This window comes from Rattus norvegicus, chromosome 8 (assembly GCF_021556685.1).
Source record: "Rattus norvegicus strain SHRSP/BbbUtx chromosome 8, alternate assembly SHRSP_T2T, whole genome shotgun sequence".
Taxonomy (NCBI): domain Eukaryota; kingdom Metazoa; phylum Chordata; class Mammalia; order Rodentia; family Muridae; genus Rattus; species Rattus norvegicus.
The window spans coordinates 43,578,331-43,593,235 of NC_141541.1; the positions used below are offsets into that span (position 1 = coordinate 43,578,331).

Here is a 14,905-nt window from a genome sequence, read left to right on the forward strand (position 1 = left end):
TCCCAGCTTAGTATGAGTTAATGTAGCAGGTCTGCTTTCTGCTACTCTCCAGCAGGGATCACTTCTGTGGAACTGGGGCCACTTATTAAAGGGATGAGTTAGAATCCTTTATAGTTGAAGGTAGAGACATTCCTAGATGGGCGTGTCTTTGGGAAACATGAGGCCACCAGGCTAGATGATGGTGGAAAGAGGACACTGTAGCAGATGCGACAGTACTGACAGGCAGTCCTCATGCAGTTAGGGCTGAGGAGTCCACACACCCCACACCCAGTAGTGTCTGTCCTCTGGTTCCTTCCACATAGACTTAAAGTGAATTTAGAGACTGTCAGGAAGGGTCTATGTACTGTACTCTCCCCTTTGTTAGCTGGTGGTCTGTCTTTCACCTGGCCCTGGATCACAGTTGAGGTTAGGACAGGATTTAACCTTTGGGTCCTGGATAATTTGTCTTCTCTGGATTGCCTTTTAACCCTAAGGGTTCAGTGGCCATGGCTACTTTGTGTCCTGCCTTACTGAATACCTACCTCCTCTGGGAGTGCTAGAGGGCCACAGCTGGGTTCCTACCTCATACATTCCTGCTGGCTTTGCTGTCTGGAGGGAGGGACCACTAGAGAAATGTTCTGGAGTCCTCTCTGAATACTTGACTATTCTTCCTTATCTCCCTCAGCAAGTTAGTATTTTATTTAATTGATTTTAATTTTTAACTACTTGAACATTACAATTCCTTTTTGGTGCTGGGATCAAACCCAGGACCTTGTACATGCTAGGCATGAGCTCTTCCAAGCTATAGCTTTACCTATGAACATTTATTACTAACTTGTGGCTCTGTCAACCAGACCCAGTTTGGTTCAGGTTCTAGTTACTGTAAGAAACTGGTCTTTGGCTCAGGGTGGCCTCATTTTCTCCCCTTTCTAGTATATCTGAAAGAACAGTTTCCATTTTTTTGGTATAGTCTTCTAACTTGCCTTGCCTTTCTGTTTTTCTCTTGTTAGATCTCATGTTGCAGTGACCATCAGTGCAAATGGCTTCCAGCTCCTGTGAACACTTTCTCCACCCAGACCCTGATCTTGGATCTCAGTGCTTGTCTGGGCACCGTGGATGCTGTTCGCTATGCCTGGACCACATGGCCCTGTGAATATAAACAGTGCGCCGTTTACCACACCAGCTCTGTCTTGCCAGCTCCTCCCTTCACTGCTCGCATTACACACAGGGGGATCTAAGGACATCATTTAAATGATGACTGCTATCATTCTTAAGGGCAATGGGATAGACGCCTTAGATACCTCATTGAATAGCTCCCAGCTAGCATATGGCTGCTCCTGTATTCTGACATAAGCACTGGCTGGCAGACACTTGAAATGCTCATCTCTGTCCCCTAGTTAGCCAAAGCCTCTGTGCCAGTCTAATTCTGAACACTGGGTCTTGTTAGCATTCACTTCCTGGGTATTAGTGGGAGTGAAATGCCCTATTTTTGCCCTTCATCCAGAACTGTGGACTCTCAGAGCAGCAAGAGACTTAAAGGCTGTGGAGGCTGGTGCTTTGTGTACTCTTTGCAACCCCCTGAAAATGGCTATGGAAGTTTCCATGTGTTTCCTTCTGTGGTGCTGAAGTACTTCTCTCATCAAACCTTACCACACCATGACACGTCTTTCAGATCACCTTAGAGAGACCATGTGTTTGTATCCCCAGTAAGCTCTCAAAACTGTTTTCAGCCCAAGTCTTACTCCAAAGGGAATCTTTGCATATTGCTAAGTGCTAAGGAGTGGCCTTAAGGAATAGAGGGCCCAAGGCATGTTCTCAGGCAAAGGGTGGGGTAACCACAGGCACAGGAACAGGAAGTCGATGCGCTTGGGGCAAATACATCCTTAAATGTAAGTCTTAGGTTCCTGAGGTAAAAGTTCAATGAAGGCTAATTCCCACTGAAGGAAGAAGTTAGGCTGAAAGGAAAGTTACAGGATATACTTAGAGCAACAGTGCAGGTGAGCCAAAGGGCAGGATGCAGTTTACCACTTGGTTAAAGACAGCTGCCAGCTCTGAAAAGTGCACCGACTAGAAATTGGAAGTCCAGCATGGTGGCACACACTAGTCCCAGCACTCAGGCAGCAGAGGGGAGCTGGCTGCAGAATGAGTTCTAGGACACCAGTTCTCTAGAGAAACACTCTCTTGACCCTCCCCCACAAGAAAAGAAATTGGGGATAAAAGTAAATAATTAGTGCTGTGTCCACATATCCAGTCAAATTGTTAGGGACAGACTTACACCGTGCCCTTGAAACATGGGAAAGGAATATAACTGCCACCTGTGCATAGCTCTTTTGTTCTTGATGTGAGAAAGTGGGCACTGAAGCAATGAGGATTTCTTACTATTCTCTGGAGCTCTGGGGCATTAGAAACAGCAAGAGAGATGTGTCAGGAGTTTATTTGGTTAAAAACAAAGAAAGAAACCAAAACCCAAAACCTGTACATTCTGCAGAGGCCTTTGACCTCTGAGGTGTCTAGCCTGCATTTAATTTCTAATGCTCTCTCTGCACCTGGCCCTGTGAGAACACAAATCTAGTAATCATCAGCTCCTGAGAAAATGTAAAATCTACTGCCTGTCATGCGAAGCCCTGCTGTTAGTTATGCTGAACAAGAGAATAAGAACCCCAAGCCCAAGGTCCTCTCACACCCAATAATTGGTACATATAGTGCATACGTGTCATGTGGTACATGTAATGAAATCATGTATGAGTCAAATTTTTAGTGGTTGAATAGTTTAAAACATTGTGTAGGGACTGTGTATTTCTCCAAATGGAGAGAATTTTTAACTATTTGAAAATTAATCACTGACTAGCAAGAGGGTAAGAAGCAGCCTTGAATCATCCCTGAAGGAGAAACACTGCTGCGCTGAACTTTGGTCTGGCTTATTCTGTTTCCTTATAGCATATGTAAATACACATACTATAGTTGAAAGCAACCTTTCCATGTCTGATGTGTTTTAGTAGGATGCGAACTTTCTCAAATTATTTTACTTTGAAAAGATGTAGGTGTTGACTCTTTATTTTTTTAACCCACTCCCAATACTATATAGCTCTGGCTGTCCTGGAACTCACTATGTGGACCAGGCTGACCTTGAACTCTGCTTCCTCTACCTCCAAAGTACTCAGATTAATGGCATGGGCCACTGCATCCAGCAACTCCATAAATGTATAGAGTTTGTGGTTCAAAAGCTGTGAAGCTGTGAAACTCCACTGGATTGTACATCAGTGTACCACATTACTTGGCTGTTCACAGCTGCACATCCACCTGAATGGAAGAGAATGGCACTACAAATCGGTCATGGTTTTGTGTCAGTTTACTAGAGCACACTCCTTTTACCTTATAAAAATATCGGCCCTACAACCTGAATAAAAGATAAACTAAAAGTTTCATTTTAGGCGAGACCTAAAGGTGTTGCATACCTTTAATCTAAGCAATGGAAAGGTAGATAGATCTGTGAGTTCAAAGCCAGCTAAGACTAGAAATGAGAACCTGTTTCCAAAGCCATTTTTTACAAGCCCTCCCATCCCTACCCCAACCTTTAATGGAGTATGTAGGGTCCAAAAAGTCCAACTGTGTCAAAGTAAAGTGACAATGAGTCTATATGGAGGGAGGGGACTGACCCTCAAATATGTCAAAGCTGAACGTGTTAACATCGGATGAAAGTGCATTCTTTAATAAGGAATTGCGTAAAGATGATTATCTCTTCAAAAGAGGTGCAAAGTTTGACAAGAAAGATAAATAAATATGAGAGTTCCTAGTTTGGAATGAGCAGAGAACTTGTTCTATTGATACTGACAAGAAAATAGAGCTGGGGCCTGGGTTGCAGGGCCTGGTGGTCTGATATTCCTAACTAGGATGGCGGAAATGGTATTTTTAGCATCATGTATGTCACGAATCAGCAGCTGCCATAGACTCAATATGCTACTCCTAAGCCCTCTGTGATGTTATACTTACAGCTTTAGAGAGGAGAGTAGGTCAAAATGGCTCTGCATAGAATTAGGTCCGTTAAAAAAGGGACACAAGAACTCCCTCTCACCGTGCAGTCATAGCAAGACAGCTATCTAAGAACCAGGGGGCATGCTATCACCAGACATCTTTGACTTCCTGGGCTCCCAATTCTGAGAGATAAATTCGCTGTCTATAAGCTACCTAGGTTATTGTGTTTTGTTATAGCAGTCCAATAGACTAAGTGTCTTTATAAGACTTAAGTTCATCTCAGAGAGCGCTAAACAAAAATGATCATATCCTCACTATAAAAAGATACAAGTAACTAGAACAGCCAAGATATATTTATTACTAAAAATAAAAGCAACTGAGGATTACCCTGGGACGCAATGTCAGCTCAGGAACATCCATGACGAAATGTGTATCTTCCCTGATTCTCAGCTGGTGCCTTCTTCCAGAGTGAGTTTTAGTTTACAACTCATAATGAGGACAAGGAAGCGGGCTCCATCCCTTTCCTGTTCAGTCTGAAGACTGAATTGGGCTACACTGGGATGGAGACTTGAGGTGCTGCAGGTCAGTGTCAACCAAGGGTTCATGTGTCAGGAACTCGGGCTGGTAAGACGACACGAAGGCTTCATGCTGAAGCTCAGGCAGGTCCAGGGAGCCTGGAATAAACAATTCTTTAATTGAACTGTTGTCTGGGAGTCTCAGGCCTGTTTTGCTGGGATGCATACACAGCCTCTTAATTCCTTACACTTGTAAAAGCCGACCCTATATTTTGCCCTTGGTTGGTAAAATAAGCCAACAGCTATTTACAAAAAACCAAACAAAAAAACAACTGTGGTGATTTGTCATAGACACAAATCCTGCATGACCCTAATATTGCTGAGCCCCCGATCACTTTCCACTTATGAGAAATAGTTCAGATACCACAGGCAGGACCAAAGCCGCCACTGAGCTTTGACTTTACCGTAAGTCAAACCCTCCCAGTTTCCAGGCAGTCTCACTTAAGCTGCAGAAGGAGGCATTGAAGTTTCTCAGCAATGCTCTGTGTACTCACATGGGAGCCCCGGCTGGCTTCAGATCTCCCTTACTCCAGCCTATGGCTGACTCAGTTACTACCCAGCAATGTGTGATGAGGATACAGGAGGCTGAAGATGGTCAGTTCTGCAAGGCAAAGATACCTGGCAGAATGGAATCCTCATGGTCATCATCAAACGTCTGTGTCGGAAAGGCTTCAAGGCTCATAGCTGCATCATTCTCTGGCAGCTCCTGAGAGAGCTGCCCCTTCCTGGGTTTGCACGCATCGAATTTCACCCACTGGTAACTGTGAACCAAAGGACATCATTCTTGACAGCTGTTTGTTAGTCCCTATCAAAGGGATCAAGTTATTACTATTCTTTTAATTAGGTCTTCTCTGCTATATACCCGAGATACATCAGCTAAGAAAAAGCCCAAACTTGAGCAGGCAAGCCTCCAGTGATAGGCAACAGTGTTCCACAGTACACACAGAAAATGGCGTAAGTTGGGCAGCCTTAACTTGAGAATTCAAAATACTCCAAAACATTCTTAGCAACCATGAAAAGCCAAAGATTCGAAATTCTATCCCTCATAGGACGGTCAGTGAGAATGAAACTACACTAAAACTACTGTATTAAAAACTACGTCCAGGGTGTATGTGTGATGTGTACATCTAGACTTCTTGTAACTCTTCTCTGAAGACCAGGCTGGCCCTGAATTCAGAGATCCACCTGCCTCTGCCTCCTGAGTGGGAATTAATGTATGCACCATCGTGCTCGGGCCACCATATACAGTATTTAACAACTCCTAATCAATAAGCCGCAGCTAAAGCACGTCTCATCTCAAGTGTTCTGGGTAAGGAGTGATCAGCCTACGTGCAGCACAGCAGCTCACCTGATGGGCCAGTGCTGTAGCACCGGGGTTCAGAGGCAAGCACACCTTTGACACAGCAACACACATGCCAACCAAGGCAGCAACTGTCAGATTTGGGTGCTTGCTGGTTGGCGAGGGAGTGCCTACCAATGCCAACAGCTTTGTGCACACTTACTTGACGCAGTTCTGAGCTTCTGGACAACTCTGAATCAGGTTGTGGATGGTTGGATGAGAAAACCCAAAGAAGTCGGCGCCACATGAAAGTGGGTTAGGCATCAGTTTCCCCCTACGTGAGAAAGAGAAAGCATTCATGTAAGAGTTTAGGAGGAGATGAAGGCAGGCTTGAGATCGGAACGGTGGCATAAACAGAAGCTACCCTTAAGCTTTCTTATTCTACCAGGAGGCTAGAAAGTAAGGAGTCAGAAGGATGCAGCTTAGGGTTCTATAAAGCAGATCCGCAGGCGCTGAGAGAAAAGGTCTCAACTGTACCAATGGTGATTCGTTAGTGTGTCCCCAGGCTGGTGGCCAACTCACGTTGCGGCACTGATGGCCCTGAGCAGTTCTTCGTAACAGGCATCTGCAGAGGAGCCAACGATGGTATTCCGGGGGTCATCTTCAGGAACGATTTCAAACTGAAGTGACAGAGGGACAGTCGGGTCAATTTGCATGGGAAGAGAAGCAGAGTTAGTTACATGACTCCTATAAATAGTCCCAGCCTCTCGAGCTGAAGCTGCTGCACAACAAGCCAGCAGATGGGCACCAGTGTTCCTTAAAATGCTGTAAAAACCCACATTCGAGGAAACAGAAAACCCCACGACCCCTGGTTCTCCACGTCTCGGTTGACTTTTGGCCAGCGGTCAGCACCGAACTTGCTCCGTACCTTTCTTCCCGCTTACAGCCCAAATACAAATACACATGGTACTTTAAGGAAATGAGACACATTGTTCTATATTATCCTCTCTTTCTCTAGGAAACACAAGAGTACTTAGAAATACTCTGGGCCAAAGGACACTTTATCAATTTACAAACAGCAGTGTATTTGTTTTTCTTTATCTTTGCCAATAATGGACAGTAACAAAGTTACTCCACGTGGGGAAAAATTCAAGTTGAATTTTTATCATAAATCACATTAATACATAAGAATAGAATCATGTGAATTTTCATTAAGATTCTACTGAGACCTTGACTGGATATGAACTGTACTTAGAGATTTTGAGAATACGGTACACTGCATAATGCTGTTTCCCTATCGGCGTCCTTTCTGTGGAGCACGGCTGTGTGTGTGGCTGAGATGTCGATCACCAGCTCCACCTCCCAGAGCTCCAACAGTGATGCAGTATCCCAGAGGCAGGCGTGGGTCCTCCTCCTCACCAAGGCCCTTACCTTGCTTCCAGCTCAGGTTTCTTGACTGGTAGCTTTATCAGAAAGTGAGCCGAGCAAGTCTGAAACTGCTGTTTTTGCCTGAGGACCCTTGTATCTTAAGGTGAAGCAACAGTATACCAAGTAATCTTTCCTGTGTTGTACAAATGGTGGTGACTTGAGCATCTCAGAGGGTGTCAGAATAAGAAACACAGCTAAGAAGCCAAGGAGAAAGGAGGCTCTCAAAACAGAGAGGCAAAACAGAAGGAAGGAAAACATGATCCTAGCGCACTGAGTACCTGAGGCTGTACACCGCCATCCTTGATCTGACAGGTATATAGGCACTTCTGGTCTGGGCACTTCATGCTGGCGTACACTCGAGTGCTGCAGTAGCCCACAGGATAGATGGCATTCTCATCATGGAAGCCGGGTCGGTTGGTGATGATCTAGAAGAGATTTCCCGACCTGGAACTGAGGGTACTTAAGGCTTTAGAGTCACTTTGGGGCTAACAAAGAGTGGCACATCAAACAGAAGGTGTTGGCTGTGAGCAGAGAGACTGACCTGGTTTGGTAGGGACAGAGGTTTTCTGGGTTGGTATGGATCAACAAGGGGGTACTGCCAGTGGGAAGAGGGAAGGCCCATCCTCACCCCGCCCGACAGTTCTCATTAACCTGGCCACATGCTGGTCTCACTCACCTCCCCCAGGTTATATACTGTCAGACCCCCTAGTCCGATGGGGAACACAGGCTGTCCTGAGGGATCCAGGGCAATGGGCCGGACCAGCTTGCGAGCACCTCCCTCCATTTTCTTTCTCTTGGATGTTTTCTTCAGCACTGAAACAAAAATCTGGGGTCACCCATTTAGGTCCCTTCCAGTGCCCAGGGGAGGGGAAGTTTACACATGAATTGTAAAGGCAGACAGCTAATCTTGATTTATACAGATGCTTTTTATGATGGGATTTTATACCATAAGCCCAACGGAAGCTGAGAAAATGGTATGTTAATGCATGTGATACACCCAACTTGACGATTATCATGGCAACAGAGTACACTGTGGAGTGTCAAGTGTCTCCACGAATGTGGGTCTGTCCAGGACCTGTGGCTTCATGCATATCACTGGCCTAAGAAAAGAACAAAACCGAAAGTCCGAGTTTTACTGAGTGCACCTTGCTTTTATAACATTGTAAAGGAAAGAAAAATCACTACGTTGAACCACTCGCTGTAGGTGAGGTTCACGAAATAGCCTTCTGGGCCTTTCCTCCAAAGCCCAAGTGTCTAACTTGCCTACAAACCAGTTTTAATATGATGCTAAAAAAATCTTACACTTTTAAGTTCTCTTTAGCTGTGCGAACAGGAATCCCTGTGCTAGCACTGTGTTCAGAAGGCTGCCTTGCCCTTTCCCCTGCCCCTAGGAAAGTCTGCAGTGAATGCAGTCCAGAGAGCACAGGGCAGAGGCCTCGGCCTGCTTATCCTCATCTGTCAGGTCTAATCAGATCTCTGCAAAGCAGCTCCAGTAGGACACTTGCTTCTCAGGGGACTTCAGGGAACACTATGAAACACAGTAGCCACTTTTTACTCAGAACCGTCCAGTTCCACCAGGCCTTTGCCGTCAGTAGAGCCACCGAGGCAACCGCTACACCATCTTCTTAAGATACCTTCCAGTTTGCTGTTCTCTTTGCCCTTTTCTTTCTTCTCCTTCTTGGATTTCTTCGCAAATGGTTCCTCGGCCCCAGTGCTGGGCCCGGCTCCCTGGATGGTTCCCACAGAGCTGGTGACACCATAAGCCAGGGGCAAACTGGAGCTGTGGGAAGGAGCGGCAGCCTGTGGTTCCCCTTCAGTTAGAGCATGGATCTGGAGGAGCTTCTTCAGCAAGTATCTGAGGTTGGAAAGGGATGGGAGGACAGGCATGAAGTTCTGTTTTCCTCTCAATTCACTTTACTTGTGTACTGGCCATTACGGGCGGGCGGGCTTAAGTACAAAGATCATCACACTCAGACAATGAGGTTCTTATTGGAGACTGGAGACAATGCAGCCCCGCAGGACAATCAGCACTTGAAGAAGTCAAGGCAATGGCTGGAGCTTCTCTTGCACCTGCAGGGATCTTCTACCCTTAGGGTGGAAGGCCTGAGGTGTGAAGGGTATTTATTTACAGGGATAGAATTAGAGGTGTCCATATACCCACTGTGGGTTTGCACAGGGAAGAACAGACCGAATATTTGTATAATGAGAAAGACTGGTCCCCACCCCTCTCGGTTTTCATAACTGGGACGTTATTTGGATGGGAAATAGCACCCAGGTTCAGAGTTTCTCTGTACTGCCTCAGTGATCAGGGGGCTGTGTAGTATACTCGAATCCAGAGGAGAAAAAAGTCAGTCAGCCTAATAGTATCAGTCCACATCCACCACCACCACCACCACCACTGATGATGATGATGACGACGAGGACAATGACAACAGCAACACGAAGCTGGCTCACCTTCTTTCCTCCTTTGCTTTAAGGAATTTTTCCTCAAGACGAGCAATTTCATCACAAACAGCAGCATTCTCCTTTAAGGAAGGAAGGGGAAAAAAAAAGGACCGTGCTCACATAAAATGAATCGATGGACCAAGGCTCCTTTCTGGTGACAAGATCTATATCTCAAACGAAAAGGACCCTCTGCAATGCAGTATAAGGGGGAGCGCTGGGGTTGGGGATTTAGCTCAGTGGTAGAGTGCTTGCCTAGGAAGCACAAGGCCCTGGGTTCGGTCCCCAGCTCCAAAAAAAAGAACCAAAAAAAAAAAAAAAAAGGGGGGGGGAGCGCCATTCTACTCTGCACACACTACTAATGCGCCCGTCCGACCAGGGCAGGCTCTGGCTCAGCAGGCAAAGGCACCTGCTAGGCAAGCCTGGTAACTTGAATTTGAGCCCCAGAACCTGTTGTGGGAGGGGAAAAGTGAATGGCGGTTTCCTGATAACTTCTACATGCGCTCGGCGGTACTCGTACATTCATAATAATCAAAAGAAACTTAAAAAAAAAATCTGTAGGGAAAAGTGTTTGGGTTCTACTCCAGGCTGGGTAATTGCAGGGATACCTCTGGATGAACAGGGGCTCTCTTAACGCTTATGCCAGAACAATGGGGTACACCAGGACTTGTATACTTGGGGCCAATCAAGGAGTGTGGCCACTCCAATTAGTGTGGCCTTTGGCAAAGAAAGGATATACTATGTGGACTTAATTCACGCTGCTACAAAATTCTTTCTTTTTCATCTCCACTCCAGAGTTCTAAGGGCTATTCATGCCCACAGCCTTGACCTTGCAAAGATAATCTGACTCAAGAGTGTCTTACAGAACAATTCCTTAGGGGAGGGGGGGAAGGGAGGAAAACAAGTTCTGTGTGTAAAATTCTTAATTGATCATTTATTTGAATATACCCAAGTATCATCATTCTTTATTGATGACTCAGTCTACTTGAAACCAATTCTGAAGGAAATGCCTATTTGGCTGTTCCACAGGTAGAACCTCAAATTCGTGTTCAAAGCACCCTTTGGTTTCATAAGGTCTAAATGAAACCGACACCCTTAAATGCCAAATTTTAAGCACCAGGCAGCTTGGACGTGAGAGAACAATAGAGAAGGGTAAACAAGGTGTTGGCCTTTGATTCACTCATATTTCCCCAACACATTTACACGTGTTTAATGTTTTAGGAACAACATATTTAAAGTCCAAACTTTTCCTGATACACCTACAAAGATCTAATATGTTTAGGGAAATTTTGTAGGAAGAATAGTTAAATCTCCTGGTTCTGACGTGAGGGCATTTGGACCGTATACCTATTTCCAAGCACTGAGGTGACTCTGGTTAAGCAAGAATAGTCTAGTTATTAGGCTATTATCAGATTTACTAGACCCTAATAATTCTTGGCTGGTAAAGAAGTTCATTCATTAAATCTTAAATCCCTACAATTAAAGCAGGAAGTGGCAATACATCTTTGCAGCAGGTTTTGTATCCTGCTTCCTCCCGTGAGTTTCATTTCCAGTTTTGGGTGGACCGAAGGCAGAAACACCTAGAAACCTCTTCAAAGGGAGCGACACCCGGGACATTTTTGAAATATTCCGGTGCCTGTTTACGAAAGCGTCAGCCACGGCGTTAGGGCTGGGTGTACTTAGGAAATAGGCTGTGTGGAGTAAACAATAAACTGGAATCAGGGTATCTAAGTTGGAGTTAGGGCAAATCATCCCTCTGGGTTTCACTTCGGTGTGCTCGCCTTAAAAGACACTTAACTACTTAGCTTCTCTCCGAAACGAAACCTAGCAAAAAGGTAATGACTAAAGTTTGCTGGAGGAGCACTTTTCAGTCCTCATTTACAGAGGATAGACAGGACTAGAGGGGTAACTTATACAAGGATATGTGACTAATATCTATTAACTAATAACTAACGCTGGACTAATACTCTTTCTCTGAGAGAGTTGAGGTGGGGTAAACAGTCCCTAGGGTGGGAGCGGCCAAACCCAGACTCACAAACACCGTGGCCTTAGCTGCTCTGCGCAGCCGCAGGTACTTCAACCGGTACTTCTCATTCTGGTTCTTCTTCGGGAGCCTTTTCATCCTGGCCTTGCTGGACAGCGGGGTGCGCGGCTCGGAAGCCAGGCCGCTCAACACGCTCATGTTCCGGACTTCGGGTTGCGGAGGGGATGGAGCGGAGGCAGAAGCAGATGGCGATCCCAGGAACTTCCGTATCTTTTCCCCAAGGAAGACCCACCGGAAGTTGCGCGAAAGCACTGCCACGTGTAACTTCCGGGTTTGGAAGTTAGGAGGTTCGGACCTGGCGGCGGGCTGGGAGGACGGGTGTGGCTCAGGGCTGCAAGGAGCTGGAGCCGGAAAGAACCGGTCCTACCCGGCTGTTAGCCTGCTTAGTAGCAGAAGAGCAGAAAGTCCTTATCCAGATGCTCCCACCTCAGCGCGCTCAGGCAGGTGCCCTCAGGGGAGTGCGCGTCCACATCTGCTCTCCCGGGTTACTCAGATCAGGAGGCCTTCCTGGGTTCTTAGCAGACTTAAATACTAATGCGGGAACTCAGCTTTCCATATATGCTAATGGCGCAAAGTGTTTCTTAGGCTGTGAACTTCGGGGATAGAAAAACAAGACCTTGATTGCTCTAAAGCTTCGCATCTAGTTAGCAAACGGTTTTAATAAAATGATAGCACAAGGTCGGCGTTCAGTGGTTTTGAAATGAAACCAAGAGTGCTTAAAGTACACATTCCTCCTCCTCTTATTATTATTATTATTATTATTATTATTATTATTACTACTACAGTTTGTTTGTTTTTTTGGTTTTTCGAGGCAGGATTTTTCTGTGTGGCCGGGGCTATCCTGGAACTTGCTCTGTATACCTGGCTGACCGCTAACTCACAGAGATTCTCCTGCTTCTGCTTGCCAAGTGTGGGATTAATGGCGTGTGCCGCCATTCCTTGGCTCTACCTCCTATTTTTTTTTTTTTAATAGTTTATGCTTTATAACTAAGGTCATCTGAAGGACGAGCAAATCTTTAAGGTGCGAGATTGCCCTAGACTGGACAATAGGTTTACATTCTTTGACTGGGCCTTTTGTTCGCATTTTGTTGTTTTCTTGCTCCCAAAACAAAGTAAGTAATGAGATGAGTGTGATTTCCAAACTAGGGTACTCATACAAAAGATAATTATTGTTAAATTCTCAAAATCTAGACGTTTACGGTTGTACACGAAAGTTAAGAAGGATATTACATAATTAACACGTTCACTGAATTACTAGAGAAAAATCTCATACCAATAAAGACAACTTAGAATTCAGTAAGTGACCCAGGTATTTAATCTCTGGAAAGTGTAAAAACAGTTGCAGTCTTGACAACATGCAACACAGAGAAAAACCTTGCAGATAATCTTCTATAGCTGCCCATGAAACAAGCTACTTTTTTTTTGAGCTTGCCTGGGTCGTAATGATGCAATTCCAGGGTACCATTGCCTTCACAAATGTTCCTAAGGCAGTCCTGTAGATTTATTTCGTTTTGGAAGCCGTTAGAATTGTGACATCTTATAAAATACACCATCTTTAAAAATAATGTACTGGAACCATGGCTTGGGATCTGAAAGCATTCATAGTAATCAAAAATGGCTTTATTCTTAATAAAGAACCCATTACTTTGAGCTGCCTGATTTGCTGTGTAGCTGTGTTTTGTTCTCATAGACTTTGAGAGCTTTCTGACTTTGTATTATTCATCTTTTTCATGTGTCATGTCTGCGAGGGGGAAAGTCCCAGCCTCTTTTAGTCTGCAAGCTGTTTTAGCCAATAGATGTCAGTGGAATATTCACAAACACATTTATTATTTCTTCTTAATTTGAGACTTTTTTCTTTTACAGTTAAGGCACTTTTCTTGCAAGTTTTACAAAGAAGAAGGTATTATTTATTTGTTGGCTTTGGAAGACTGGGTTCCTACAGGCCTCAAACTCTCTGTGTAGAGGAAGATGACCCTGAACTCCAGATCCTCCTGTTTCTACCTCCCAAATGCTGGGACTACAGGCATAGGCAACCATGTCCAGCTTGGGGAATTTGTTTTTTTAAATCCATGGGCTATGGTCCAACTCAGTGGCAAAGCACTTATATAGTAGGTGGAAAGCCCTGGATTTGATTTCTAGCACTCCAAAATGAATGGATGGATGGATGAATGAGAAACAGAGACCCCAAGTTCAGTTCCCAGAAACCACATCCTGTAGCTCACAACTATTTGTAATTCCAGCTCTAGGGGATCTAACATGGGTACTTGCACCCATATGTGTACACACCTGTCACCTATTATAGTCACATAACAAACATTTGAAAAAACAAACCCATTTGAACCTGTTCATGTTAAACTTTTGATTTCTATCATCAGACCAAACAATAATAACAACAACACAACACTGCCCCCTCAAAAAACAAACAGACAAAAAAACCAAAAACCACCAAGACACCCATAATGCTACCCTGTTAGTTATCGCCTCCGTCTTGTAAGCAGAATTTAACTGTTTTGTGATTGTTTCAGCTATGGCCATATCATCTTTTACACAATCATTTCTATGTTGTTTGACTTTTTTGGACAGTACATGGAACACATCTTTGTGGTCAAGTCTTTTGACATTGACTACCTAAAGGAGCTTGCGTGTTCCAGAATATGTCATGCTCCTGACCAACTTGCTCTTTTACTAATCATGAAGGTCAGTGCCTGGGACACAACTGTTAGAAGACTCGATTCAGGGAGGAAGACGATAAATCGGCAACAACCATCTAGGGAAGGAGGAAGAAAATAGGAAGAATTGGGGAAGGAACTACTCCTGGGCACCCTAAAGTGGAAGTAGTTGTTGGTACAGTAAGGACAGAAGTGGGCACCCGGGAGGCAGAGACTGCATGTCCAAATACTCAGCCTCCTGAGAAGTATGGCTGCTACAAGGAGCTGATTACAGTGAAGGCCGTGAGCAGGTATGATGGAGTTGTCTTCTAGCTCCTTGTCTTGTGAAAGGGAGAATTCGGTTTAGAAACAGAGTTTTGCACGGAGTTTATTTATCAATGCAAGCACGCCAAAGAGGGATTGAAGTGGGCTGTCCAAGGGTGTGTCGAGGAGGACAGTAGTCCAGAGAGTTCTATGTTGTGGATTTGAAAGAAGTTAGAGGTGAGCAGCATCTTCGTGTAGTTATATGACTTGTTTT

At 44.9% G+C, this 14,905-nt stretch overlaps 2 protein-coding genes across 4 annotated transcripts in view; one reads left to right on the forward strand and one right to left on the reverse strand.

The window, feature by feature from the left end:
• Positions 1-3,007, forward strand: part of Siae (sialic acid acetylesterase) — a 37,540-nt gene extending 34,533 nt beyond the window's left edge. For 2 of the 3 annotated variants that reach the window (XR_015626775.1, XM_087562704.1), the window contains one exon: positions 990-2,950. Coding sequence is in view for 2 of the 3 variants with exons in the window: in XM_087562704.1 (XP_087418830.1) it covers positions 990-1,217 (228 nt within the window). In the remaining variant the exon portion in view is untranslated. 3 annotated transcript variants of the gene reach the window in all.
• A 1,277-nt stretch (positions 3,008-4,284) lies between these two features.
• Positions 4,285-11,942, reverse strand: Tbrg1 (transforming growth factor beta regulator 1). Its single transcript, NM_001009344.2, is given in 9 exon segments — positions 4,285-4,625; positions 5,145-5,287; positions 6,029-6,139; positions 6,388-6,485; positions 7,512-7,658; positions 7,910-8,046; positions 8,868-9,088; positions 9,688-9,758; positions 11,711-11,942. Coding segments are annotated over 9 exon segments (1,221 nt in total). The 5' UTR covers positions 11,858-11,942; the 3' UTR covers positions 4,285-4,479.
• Between the last annotated feature and the right edge of the window lie 2,963 nt (positions 11,943-14,905).